Source organism: Nicotiana tabacum, chromosome 10 (assembly GCF_000715075.1).
Source record: "Nicotiana tabacum cultivar K326 chromosome 10, ASM71507v2, whole genome shotgun sequence".
NCBI lineage: Eukaryota > Viridiplantae > Streptophyta > Magnoliopsida > Solanales > Solanaceae > Nicotiana > Nicotiana tabacum.
Window position 1 is genome coordinate 56,319,985 of NC_134089.1, and position 14,388 is coordinate 56,334,372.

A 14,388-nucleotide genomic window follows, 5' to 3' on the forward strand; every position below is an offset into this window, starting at 1 on the left:
TCTTCTCAACTTCTCTCAAATGTGTTTGACTTTCGATCTCCTTCTACATTATCATCTTCAACAGATTTTACAACTAATTCCCATATCCCCTATGCTCCTCCAACTCTTTCCCGTGCTGCCCCTGTCACACCTCCTTTTTGCGGGCCCGCCTCGAAGGGTTGAATGCGCGAGGGAGTTTTTTCAATTTAAGTGACAATATTCGAAATGGGATTATTTAATTCAGAGTCTCCACTTGGGAAAGGTTTTTGGTGTCCCAAGTCACCGGTTTATCTTGAATCCCAAATCGAGGAAAATATTCGACTTTCCAAATGAAGTTTGCGAACCAGAAATTCTAAGTAAGGAATTCTGTTGACCCGAGGGAAGGTGTTAGGCACCCTCAAATCCCGTGGTTCTAGCACGGTCGCTTAAATTGTTATAATGGCTAGATATCTGATTTAATACATGTTATAAACTTATGTGCCAATTTATCCCTTAGCCGCTTTTATTATTATTATTATTATTATTTATTTATTTATTGTTATTATTTTACGAAGAATTGCAACATTGTGAAAACATATTTCAAATCACGTCGCAATCAATGCACCCGTGATTATCGACACATTTCGACTCCGTTGAGATTTAGATTTGGGTTACATAAATGCACACCCGTATTTAAGAAAATAACATTATTAAATACGCGCCTAGAGCGACTAGCGTATCATTATTTTGGGTAGGGCCGTGAAATTTGCTAAAACGGCTCCTCCCTTATTCTAAGCGATTAAATGTACATTTATTGAGGGCCCCGCAATCTATACATTTCATTAAGCGAGGCTCATCTCATTTATTTTAAATGGACAAATCTTAAAACGACTACATTTTTCTATAAAAATTAGTCTCTAAAATAAAGAAAGAAAATCCTAATTAATTACTAGCTTTTTATTATTTTAAGAAAACATGACATGCTAATTGCTTGATTAATACAAATATTGATGAAAAAGGAATTTTACTCTTAATTTCGAAATTATAAATAAAATAAAAATTCAACAACTAATATTCAAAATAAACAAATATAGCTAGATTAAAACTCAGCATTGTTATTTTTTTAAAAAAAATATTATTGAGATTAATTATTCACAATCATTTGAAACTAGATTTAACCATAATTACTAAAGCTTATTAGAAAGTTTATTAGATTTAAACGTTCTTTTAATCCTGCTTAAGCTCAAGTCATGCCTTAATGCCTAATTTACGATGTTTAATTTAAATTCATGTCTTAGCTAAATTTAGCTACTTGTTCATGATCAACCTATAATCTTGAAGCCTTCATAACTAGTGAATTAACCTATTTTGCCGAACTGATTTATTACAGACTAACTTATGATATTATTTTTTTTATTCCAGTTATTATTTAGTAATTCATGAAATAGCTTAAATACAATCAACAAAAGGAACAAAGAAAAAAAAACGAAATTAAAACTTCAAATTTTCATTCTTCATATGTATTCACGCTTCATATTTCGGATTACAATAAACAGCCTTTCAGTTGTGTACCTGATATTGGAAGCAAAAGAAAATGAATATGAGAATCAGCAGCAGCAGTAAAATCAGTACAACATAGCAACAATAGCCCAGCAACAGTAACAACCCAGTAACAGACCGGTGGAGTAGTAATCCAAAAAAAATACAAAGCTTCCCGCTTTTATGAAACAACAATTAATTTTGATTTCAAACAACAAAAGAAAGCAGAAAATTTTTTTAGTTTTTTTTTTAATTTTGAAAGCTTAAATATTTTTCGGAATTTTCTATCTCTTAAATGTTCAGCCCTTTTCTCTCTCTTATTTTCAGATTTGTTTCTCTCTCCCGTTTTTTTTTGTCTGTGTATTTTTTCTTCTATCTTTTGTGTTCCTCCCCCTATTCTGATTTCAAGACATCTTCTTATAACTCATCCCATAAACCTTTCAATTAATTAAAATCCATACTTTTTCTCTACTCAACCCATTATCTTCCCACTCATCCCCATTACATTAAATAAACATATCACACCACCCCATTATATTTTGTCCCCCATGCCTAACATAAAATAATGCAAGATTCCCCTTTAAATTAAATCTTGTCCCCCTTTATATTAAACAACTATATCACAACCCACCCCATTTCATTTTGTCCCCCATGCTTCATATAAACAATTACAAAATGTACAATTCCTAAACTACCCCTCTGACCCTATTGCAAATTACTATTTTACCCCCGAAAGTACTACAAATTTACCAAACTACCCATCAGCTATAACACATCAATTAATCAAACTTAACCAAAATATAAACAATATGATCAATTTCTAACAATGTTCAAACAACAATATGAACACGGATGAACATCATAACAACAATATCACATGAACACGATTTTAACAACATTTCAACAACAAATCACCTGAACACAAATTGAACAACAAAGAACAACTAAAATTTGATTGAACAATATTTTAGCAACAAACAATCCTATTTTCGGATTCAACAACAACAAACAAGTATATTTAGATTTCTAAATTCAATCATATTGAACTTAAAATCAATTCTAACAACATTACAACCAACAATTCCTATATTAAACTTTATGAGACAAATTCAAGAAATAATCACAAATGGTAAACAAGAAATCAAGCTATATAAATTTCGGATTCAAGAACAATCAAACAAAGTATGAACATGAATTAAATCTATTTTAAACAACAAACATGATGGATTTAAACGATTAAATCAATATATTTCCTTCAACACAACTAAATTCTTTTTTTTAGATAAATAACAATATTTATTGTTAGAAACAAATATGAACTTAAACTTGAACTTAACAATATTAACAATTTCTAAAAATTCATAAACACATGAAACAAATTGAAGAAATAATCAATTAAATTTCAATTTGAATCTAACAAACATCAAACTAACAAATATTTATTCTAACAACAATACAAACATGAAATAAACATGAAAACCCACTAATTAAATTTCCATTTGAAATCTGAAAATTAATTTAACAAAACATATGAACATGAACTAAAAATTAATTCAAACGATAAACAAAACAAACATTTGCCGATTTTAGATTCGAAAATATCAAAGCAAAATATGGACAAAATAAAACTCAAAAACTACTAACCGGATCGAAATGAAATACGTACAGACTGTTTCGACGAACCTCTCCGGATTCGACGACGAACTCAACGACGAACTCACCTTCCTTGTAAACTTTGACGAACTCAAAACGACGCTCGACGACCTCGACTAAAACTCAACCGAGCAGCTCGTCTGAAGATACAACGGCTGGAATGATGAAGTGAAGCAGCAATGGGAATTGCTGCGACGAGCAGCAGCAACAAATGGAGCAGCAGCTGCGGCAACCATGACGGAGAAGCTGCCGCGAAACAGCAATGCCGGGGAGCTGGACGCGGCGAGAAGCAGAAACAGGCCGGAACGCAGCAGCAATGGTAGAAACGGGCAGCAGTGGCGCGTTTGAACGATGAGGAAGCAGCTGCGGCGAGCAGAAGGAGTAGAAGAAGCAGTCGCGACAGTAGGGTGAAGCTGGTCGAGGGTTTTCCGGCGTGACTGGGGTTGTTGGTCGTCGACTGTGGGCGGGGTTATGGGTGACAGATGGTTTAGACGGAACAAGGAAGAAGATGACGGGATCTCAACAAATAAACATGGGAGCTTGTGAAGGAACAGAAGTGAAGAAGAAGAAGATGACGACGGGCAGCCATAGGAGCTCGGAGGGCAGCTTCGTTGTTGCGTCAATGGCGGACGTGAAGCTGGAACTTGTTGGACGAAAGGTGGTGGTCCGGCTGTGTCGACGGAGCAGGAAGGGGTGTGTGGGGGGCAGCCATGGATGGGGTCTTGCTTAAGGAAGAAGAAGAAGAAGAAAGATAGCAAGGGGGGCGGGTGAGTTTTGGTCTCTTTTAGGGTTTTCCTTTTATTTTTTTTTGTTTTGTTTTGTGTCTTTGAAATGCAAGATAGGGGTATTGGGTATTTTGGGTTATGTACTGGGTCGACCCAGTTCGAAATGGACTGGGTCGTAGGGAAGATTGGGCCAATTTTTGGGCCTGTGACTTGAAATTGAAGAAGAGGCCTAATTCCGACTTTCTTTATATTTTCGCTCTCTTTTCTTCTTTTATTTCTCTAAAACTAAATTATAAAAATACTTAAACTATTATTAAGAACTAAATTAAGTTATAAAAGCGCAAATTAACTCCCAATAACAATTAACGCACAATTAAGTATTAATTAAGCATAAAATTGTATATTTGGACATTAAATGCTAAAATTGCAAACGATGCCTATTTTTGTAATTTTTAATTTTTGTAAAACAAATTTAATTACTAACAATTGTAGAATTAAATCCTACATGCAAAATGCGACATATTTTTGTATTTTTTATTAATTTATCAAATAAACACGCACAGACAAATACAAATAATTATTCAAAATATCACAAAATATCACAAAATTGCACACCAAAGAAAAATCATTTTATTTTTGAATTTTTTGGGAGTAATTCTCATATAAGGCAAAAATCACGTGCTTACAGCCCCCACAAGTCATAGTAATCCCACAACTCTATCTCAAACTACAACAACTATTATCCCCAACAACTCTCCAGTTTCATCTCAAAGTTTGTCCCAAGATCCCGTAAATATCTCCAATTCCCCAGCTTCATCTCAATCTTCAAGTGATATGAAAATATCACCGTCCTCATTTTCCTTATCTCCATCTAATCTGCCACAAGATTCCAACATTAATTCTACCCCATCACAAGTTCAAAATTCTAGTCATGAGTCCAGCCCGTCTCCTACCTCTTCTTCACAACCAACAACCTCAATTCTTGCTAATTCTAACTGTCCGCATCACATGATTACACGATCTTTGACTGGCTCTCTTAAGCCTCGTATTCTCCCCTCTTTAGCTGCCTCTACAACATCTTCTTTGACAGAACCTCACACATTTGCTCAAGCAATTACACACACATACTGGCAATGTGCAATGAGTGATGAGTACACAACCCTTCTTCAAAATCACACATGGACTTTGGTCCCTCCTCCTCCCCAGGAAAATATTGTTGGTAGTAAATGGATATTTCGTATTAAATATAAACCTGATGGCTCTGTGGACAGGTTTAAGGCGTGCCTCGTTGCTCAAGATTTTTCACAACAACCGGGGCTAGATTATACTCAAACCTTTGCTCCTGTGATCAAGCTTAATACAATGCGCTTGGTTATCTCCTTGGCATTACAAAATAATTGGTGTATGCATCAACTTGATGTGTCTAATGCCTTTCTACATGGTGTGTTAGATGAAGATGTCTACATGCACCAACCTAAGGGCTTTGAGAACCCGGATTTTCCTCATCACGTGTACAAGCTTAATCGCGCTTTGTATGGCCTCAAACAGTCGCCGAGGCTTGGTTTAAGCGCCTTGAGACTTACTTGCTTGACATTGGGTTTAAACAATCTTCTGCCGACCATAGCATGTTTGTCTTCAAGTCCAATGATGCAATAATGATTCTGCTTATCTACGTGGATGACATAGCTGTATTTGGTTCTTCTAAGTCACTCATCGGTCAATTCATTTTTTCTATAAGATCTGAATTCTCAATGAAGGACTTAGGTCCTTTACATTATTTTCTTGGAGTGGAATTAGTCTCCAATTCTGATGGTCTTCTCTTGCTGCAGCAGAAATATATTAATGATATCCTCCTTCGGTTTGATTTGGCTAACTCTAAGCATGTTTCAACTCCATTACATAGCAAACAGGATTGGCATTCAACTTCTTCTTCTCTACTCTCTGATCCATCTATCTATCGACAAATGGTAGGTTGTCTTCAGTATCTTGCATTCACTAGACTCGATATTCATTTTGCAGTGAATTTGGCATCACAATTTCTTCATCAACCTCGTCAAAGCCATTTACAAGCTGTTAAATGCATTTATCGATACTTGAAAGGGACAAGTCACTTAGGATTACAACTTCATCGCAAATCATCTCATGTGCTAACCATTTACTCTAACTCAGATTGGGCTGGATGTACTGCTACTAGACGATCGACAATAGGGTTTTGTATTTTACTTGAAGACAATTTGATTTCTTGGGCTGCCAAGAAGCAGCCAACTGTAGCTCGATCAAACATAGAAGCAGAATATCGGGCTCTTGTCGTTGCCGCTGCAGAAGCGACATAGTTGCAATATCTTTTGCGTGATCTTGGTGTCTTCCTTGCATTTCCAATTATGGCCAAATGTGACAACATTGGTGCAATCCACCTTGCTCATAATCCAGTATTTCATTCTCGAACTAAGCATGTTGCACTAGACTATCACTTTATTCGGGAAAAGATGGCTCAAGGAGATCTTTTAGTATCTCATGTGCACACTTCTTGTCAATTAGCTGATTTATTTACAAAGGTTCTTTCGTCATCTAGATTTGCTCAATTAGTTTTCAATCTTCATGTACGTCCCTTCTCTTCAGATTGAGGGAGGGTGATAGAGATAAGTTTCAAGAGTTTGTGTTGTGTAGGAAATAGAGATAAGTACAAGAGTTTGTACTGTATAGGAAACTTGGTATTTGTATTTGTATAAATATGTGTAATGAGAAGCTAGACACAAGTTGGCCTATTCTTCAAACTAAATCTTCTCATCTATCTCTTTACTTCATCAATTTGGTTGCCAAGGTCAAGATAATTATCGTCTTAACCTACAAATATGAACAATCAAGGTTTACTAGATACAAGTGATTTTAAATACTTTTTTATTTTATAAGCTAAATAGAAATATGTGATTCAACTTATCTCATCAAATATTTCTTTGTAGATGATATTTCTGATGTATTTTTTTATTCATATTATATATCTGAGTTAGTTCACTCTTACTCCAATTACGGTAGTATCATTTTGGCTTACTGCATTATCGATAGTCATTGGTGGATTATCTTGGGTTGCTCTATGATTAGAAATTTCTATATTTATGAATTAACTATTGTTCTTCATTGGAAAGGATAACAACTCCTCGGTATATTGTAGGATGTAAATTTCTTTTTTATGGCTTTTCGACCAATCCTTTATAACATTTAAAACATATCAAAATTTGGTAGTTTGTTCCCACCATAATAGCATATGTAGATCTCAAGTGATCAAAACTAATATACATATCAAACATCCTTTCATGATCTTAATAGTAATTTTAATGTATTAGTAACCTAATTCTTATCTTACAATCTAAAAGATTATATTGTATATAATTTTATACATGCTACCAAATTGTATACAAACAAAGTGATTGTTTTATTTGATAAAAATAATAATAAACTTAACCTTTAAACAAATGTTATATATTTCGGATGCAAATAAAAAAATTTGAGATTATCACAAGATAAACATTTACGGTAACAATCATAGAAATTAAATTTCATGTATCACATTGGAAAGAAAATTAATAAATATTGAGTAAAGTAAAGAAAGTAAAACCTGATTTTATCGCCACTTCCTTCTCAATTCATCCATTGACGTGCTTTTCCTTAGAGAAATTCATTTTGAGTCCAAAACCACGCCATTGATTATATGTGGTTGGTGAATCTTCAAGTGCCTCCCTATTTTAAGATTCAATTGGTTTGTTTATTCAATTCAACATAAAGAACGGAAATACTGGAATTTTATCTTTTGATGATGTAATCTTGCTATAAACCATGGTAATCTCACATGAGTGAGCAAGTTTACTAATAGTAAAATGTCATCCTTTCGAAACGGTGGCTTCATCGAATATTCAAGCATGACTCTATCACTTTGTTATCAATGGCTAGATCCTTTTTCTTCTTCGATTAATGTTTATAACATGACAGCTTCACTTCCACGAACAAGAAAATCTATCCTATTATTTCCACGTGTGACTCCTAACATGGATAATTGTTAATTAAGTTATGCAATGGCTTTGATTATGCACTGGATAGTAGGTTCATATAGAGAATTTGTGATGACCCAAAAAGGTCATCTCTTGTTTTAAAAGTTAAATTTGTGTTTCGAGGCCTTAAAAACCTCTTTTGTCTCAGCTTGATTTACATACACATTCCGGGCGTATATCCGGAAAGCACTTATGTGAAAATTTGAGAAAAATGCTAATTTTACCTTAAAATTAAATTTAAGTTGACTTTGATCAATATTTTGGGTAAACAGACCCGGACCCGTGATTTGACGGTCCCCGAGGGTCCGTAGGAAAATATGAGAATTGGACGTATGTTTGGAATTGAATTCCGAGGTCCCTAGCCCGAGAAATGAATTTTTGAAAGAAATTGTTTAACTGAAAATATAAGAGTTTTGGGAAATTTAAAAATATTTGAATTTTGATGGTATCGGGCCCGTATTTTGGTTCCGGAGCCCGGTACAGGTTTAATATGGTATTTAGGTTGTGCCTGTAAAATTTGGTAAGAAACGGAATTCATATGACGTGAATCGGACCCTCAGTTGTGAAATGGAAATTTTAAAAGTTGAAGAGATTTTCCTTTGATTTTGATGCTAAACTCGTAGTTCCAGGTGTTATTTTGGCGATTTGATTGCACGAGCAAGTCCGTATGATGTTTTTAGGTTTGTGTGCATGTTTGGAGCCCTGAGGGCTCGGGTGAGTTTCGGATAGGTTTCAGGATGTTTTGGACTTAAAGATTTCTGCTGTCTTAGCTGCTGCAGGTGCACATGTGCTTTCTTCTTCGCGTTCGCGAAGGAACACTGCGAAGTGTAAAATTTGTCTGAAGGAAATTCCTTCTATGCGAACGCGGAGCCTTGGGGGCGTTACCCTTCGCGAACGCAACCTGGCTATCACGAACGCGAAGGCCATTATGGCAGGGACCTAGGGGAGGGGGAAAATACTCTACGCGAACGCGGCGGTTGGCTCGCGAACGCGAAGTTCAGGTGGGTGAACCTTCGCGAACGCGTACAGTATCTCGCGAATGCGAAGGCTCTTCTAGCCAATGCTTCGCAAACGCGAAGAAGGTTTGTCCAGCGATTAAAAACAAAAACTAGGTCAGGATTTCTTCAAAATTTCATATCCCCTTCCCTAAAATCCGACCATGGGCGATTTTTGAAGAGAAGTTTCAACATCAAATCATAGGTATGTGTTCTTGAACCCATTTCTTTCATTTTCCATCAACACCCATTAGATTTCTAGGCCTAAATCTCGTTCTTTAAGGGTAGAAATTAGTGATTTTAAGAGAATTGGGGATTTTACAAATTTGAAAATTTAGACCTCGATTTGGGGTCAAATTCCGAAACAAATTACATATTTGGGCGCGTGGGTGAATATGTGATTGGGTTTTGGTTCGAACCTCTAGTTTTGACCAAGCGGGACCGGGGTCGGGTTTTGATTTTTTTGGAAGAATGTTGGAAAATCTGTAATTTCTCATTTGAATTGGTTTCCTTGGCTTCAATTAATGTTAATAACTTAATATTGGCTAGATACAATTGAATTGGAAGTGGAATCAAAAGGGAAAGTGGTATTTGAGGCTTGAGTTTGGCCGTGAAATTCGATGTAAGTGTTTGGTCTAACCTTAACTTGAGGGAATAGGTGTTGTGTCTTAATTGCTATGTGTTAGTGTCGAGTACGATGTAGTGACGAGCATCTATACGTTGGTGTCAAGCATGCCCATGAGTCTTATATTAAGATTGTTGTGCTTTTATTATGTATTGTTCATGCTTAAATTGATGATTAGCATTGTGGAACAAAACTTATGATGAATTCTTGGTAATTGACCATTGTCGAGTATTGGTTCAAGTTGAGGATTGTTTTGTGAAGTAACTGTTGAACTAGGTTAGTTATAGCTGATTCCCTTTCCGGGATGATATTGTTTTTATTGTTGACTCCCTTGTCGGGACAATATTATTTCTATTGATCTTTCTATTGTTGATTCCCTTACCAGGATGTTATCATTGTATTTGTTTGGGTGAGGAAGAGTGTAAAGCACGAAGGGTGATGTCTTGCATGATATTGTGAGTGACTGTTAATGCACGAAGGATGATGCCGTGCCGATATTGTGAGTGTTAATGCACGAAGGATGATGGCGTGCCATATTAATGAAATTAAAAGCACGAAGGGTGATGGCGTGCCATGATTATAAGAGAGTAAACGCACGAAGGGTGATGCCGTGCCGTTTCTGTGGATTTCTATGGTGAGAAAGAGAGTAAAAGCACGAAGGGTGATACCGTGCACTTGTTCTGTGTCATTATTTCCGTTGCTTCCAGTTTGATGCTTACTTTGTCGCTTCACTTTATTATTGTCATAACCTGATATCCCCCTCAGCACGTTTCCCCTTTTTTCGTCTTATTATGTTTCATTCTTGTTATTATTGCTTCTCGTATATGATGTAATTGCATATGTTTATGTGGTTGTCGCGTCCTAGCCTCGTCACTACTTCGGCGAGGTTAGGCTCGACACTAACTCAGTACATGGGGTCAGTTGTACTAATACTACACTCTGCACTCTTTTCTGCAGATCCCGGTACTGGACCCTACGGACCATAGGTCGAGGTTGCTGTCTTCAGTCCAGTGGAGACCCGAGGTAGTCCTGCAAGCGTCCGCAGGCCTTGGCGTCCCCTTCTATCATATTTTCCTCTATTTTATCTATTTTTGAGACAGATTTGTATTTTCTTGTTCAGACCACTGTTTGTAGTATTCGTAGACCGTCCATGAAATTGTGACACCAGATTCGTGGGTAGACATGAATTGGATTATTTGAATTTGTTATAACTCTTCCGCACTTTTCATCTGTTTAGTTTTAGTTGCCGTTTATATCTGTTTGGGTTGATTGTTAATGAGTAGAACCTTAATACTTAGCTTGCTTAGCTTTCACGAGTAGGCACCATCATAACTTTCGAGGATGGAAAATCCGGGTCGTGACAGAATTACGAATCTGGATTTCGGAGCAAAATACTTGCAATTTATGTTATATATGTTCTGCAGCGTTTGTGAACCATCACGACAAATTTTGTGGCTCTTCGAAATTTTATTGTTATGAATAACCACCTCTTTTTTTATTAGTAAAATATTTAAAATCAATAGTAGAAGGTTATTTTGTAATTTAATTTTTAACTTTTAGGGTTCCCACCTTTAATATAATATAGATAGATATAGATATAGATATGGATTCTAATGTAACTTTTCTTGTATTTACTTTATTATAAGTGACATGATTGTGCAAAATATTTTATTTATCTCCGGTGCATAGATGCTTGTAACTAATATATGTGCTGAAATCTTCAGAACTCTTATTTACATGTAAAATTAAAAAATTCCGTAGAATTTCCTTTTCTGAAAGTTAAAGAGAAAACCTTAATCTACATATTTAAATATTCAATTGTTGGCTAGATTTTTGTAGTCTCAAAGTGCCTCATATTTACAACAGCAGCCGAATTTTCAAGCTTGGGACTTTCCTGTATTTTGTCCTCTGGAAAAGCTTGTTGTTGCACTATTAAGACTGATACCTCATAATTTGTGTCGGAAGAAGCCAACATGTCTCCTATAAACCCTAATTCTGGAAACTCACTCCATTCTCTTAGTCCTCCTAACAATGCCGAGTTACTATCATGGTGTCTCCCTACTATGATCAAGTCAAAACAATTTTCCATCTTCCTAATTACACTAACAACTCCTACACTATCTTTTACCTCTTCTTCTTCGTAAATGCATAATTTCTTGTTCATGTTAGCTTCTCTAAATGCATTGATGGCTTCTGCATCTTTTACCATATCTTGTGTGTTGTTGAACTTGTCCAATTTCTTAGGTTCTATTAACCGGACAACTGTTACTCCCACGTTGGGATGTATAGCCATCCGATTAGCATAGGCTAATGCTTCTCGATCGTCCTGCCCGCCTATCAAAAGAACACCAATGCTATAGATATTTGTCATTGTTGATAGAGGTGTGTTTTTGCTGCTAGTGCTGCGATCAATGAATACACCGACAGAACATGGTGCCGTTGTTAGAATCTTACGGTTCACATTCCTAATGCAATTTTCCTCTACATCTGAAGTGTGGATAGCCCAGTGTTTATGAAAGGGTAAAACAACAAAGGCGGCTCTTTTGTCCATAGCTAGGTGACAGACATCATTGTGCATTGTTGCATAGGGAGAAATGGCAGAAAAGGGGTAAAATGTGATGTTTCCGTGACTTTGCTTCTCGTATAAACTCAGAGCATTTATGATGTGATCTGATTCTTGAAGTGTAGTTTCTTTCTTTCCACGGTGATGAGCCACTATTGTTGGTGTAGCTCTGCCTCTGAGGTCAATTAAATGGACGACATAGAAGCAAACAGGGTTATGTGGATTCGGGTACGTGGCCTCGAGTAGCTTGATGATTGAAGGTGTATGTTCTTGATGATGAAGGCAAGCGAGCAATCGGAGTTCATCTGTGAGTTTTGTATCTTCCATTGTCCTCCTCTTGCATGTGGTGTACATTCTGGATGGATTATACATATATTTTATGACTGGGGAAAAAACTCCAGCAAAGATGATAATGGACAACAACATAATTGTATATGATTCATGATCAATTAGCTGCAAACATAATTAATACAGGTTATCACATGAGCTAGCATTTATAAAACCTTTGAATATTATGTTTGATAAAAAAAAAAAAAAAACCGTACATTAATGTAAACGGCTCGTTGTAGAATGACAACATCGGTGATTCCTTGGCAGCTGAGGACGATGCCTAGGTAAAATGCATCTCTTCTGGGCATTCTGGAGAAGAGACATGGTATCATTGTCGCGACTACCTTGGAGAGGAAAGAGAATACAGCCAATGTCTCAATGATACCGAAATGCCTCCATGTTATCACCGAGAAATCAAGCTTTGTACCACTGATTACAACGTAGAGCGGAAGGAGGACATAAGAGATGAAGCTGTCAAGCTTAGCGATCAAGGCGGAACCTATAGGCGGTCCATCAGGTATAGCCAGGCCTAAAAGCATCGGCCCAAATAGAAAATGTTGCCCAACAATTTCACCAAAAAGTGCACTAGCCATCACCATTATGAATATCGTGAAAATGTGGTTCTCACTGACTGATTTCTTACCCTCGGATCGTCTGGCCATCCTCTGCACGAGAGGACGGACGAGGCAACCAAGAAGGATGAACATGATGGCTACAAAGAAGAACATTAGTAACAAACTCCCCTTTTTGTGTTCTCCAATACTCTGCTTTCCGGTGAATATGATGCTGATCCAGAACCACGCGCACGTTCCACTAATCATGGACGACGATAAAGCAATCTTACCTATCTCCGAATTCAGTAACTTCAGATCAGTTAAGAGACAATTGGTTACATGGAAGGAACTCATGGATTGCAATGAGGCAACCCAAAGCAATGATCTGTGGATTCTCTGTTCCAGGGCAAGTGAATGTAAGAAACATTGAGAAATTATAAAGCAAAGTAATAAGGGGAATAAGAAGGTAGCTAGGCCTATGATCACTGCCCTCCTTCCTGTATTCCAAAGCATATTCAAATCCATTTTCACTCCCACCAGGAACAAAAACAGCATTAAACCAAAGTTGGCTAAGGTGTCCATCACATAGAAACTTTCAGGTAAGAAAAATGCCTCCCTGATAGAATGGTGCGATCCGATGATTGAAGGCCCCATTACAAATCCTACCTAAAGAAAACACATTTAATATAATATTTGAATATGCGTGTGTGTGTATAAATATAGAAGAGAAAAATAGGAATTAATGTTGGCGTACCAGCATCTGGGACACAAAATTGGTTACACCAAGAGGGGCAAGAAAGAACTGGAAAAGAGAAGTGAAAATGCCACAGAGAGAAATTTGAGCCAAAACCATGGGATTCACAAAGTTTAATGGATTATCTCCAAAGAAAACCCCTCTGTTTATTCCATAATGCTTCGTTAAGAAACAAATTGTACTAGTCTCATTAACGTCGTCACTGTCCATTGTTACAAGAAGAAATAAGGTTAAGCTTTAAAAACAAAAGTGACACAAGAAAGCTTCTAAATTTTATTGCTTTAGGACAATCATACTGTATATGAGAATGTTTATTCGGGAATGAATGAACAGGAGGAACAAGCGGACCGATTGATTAAGAAATCTTTAATCTAATTATGTTGTTAAATTTTTGAGTGTTTAATGTTATTTGGTAAGCTTAATAAAGGGCCATCCAAGTTATAAAATAACTGCAGTCTTCATGGAAAGATAAGTGGTGGATATAGATAATTCTTCTCGTCTGAGGTGGGGAACAAAATTGGCTGCTGAGACTTCGGAACCTTGAATTGTCCTTTTTTTTTTTTTTTTTTTTGAGAAAATGGAAACATTAGATTAATACTAAACTGGTTCCACCGTATTACAATTCATAGTGATGTCACTTAGGATATTC

General features: G+C 36.4%; 1 protein-coding gene across 1 annotated transcript; it reads right to left on the minus strand.

The window, feature by feature from the left end:
• Positions 1-11,312: 11,312 nt before the first annotated feature.
• Positions 11,313-14,122, minus strand: LOC107796227 (cation/H(+) antiporter 15-like). The gene is made up of 3 exons (XM_075223752.1): positions 13,740-14,122; positions 12,626-13,651; positions 11,313-12,554 (listed from the first exon to the last, which is right to left on the minus strand). The coding sequence occupies exons 1-3, from the start codon at positions 13,947-13,949 to the stop codon at positions 11,364-11,366; spliced, it is 2,427 nt and encodes an 808-aa protein (XP_075079853.1). The 5' UTR covers positions 13,950-14,122; the 3' UTR covers positions 11,313-11,363.
• Positions 14,123-14,388: the final 266 nt, after the last annotated feature.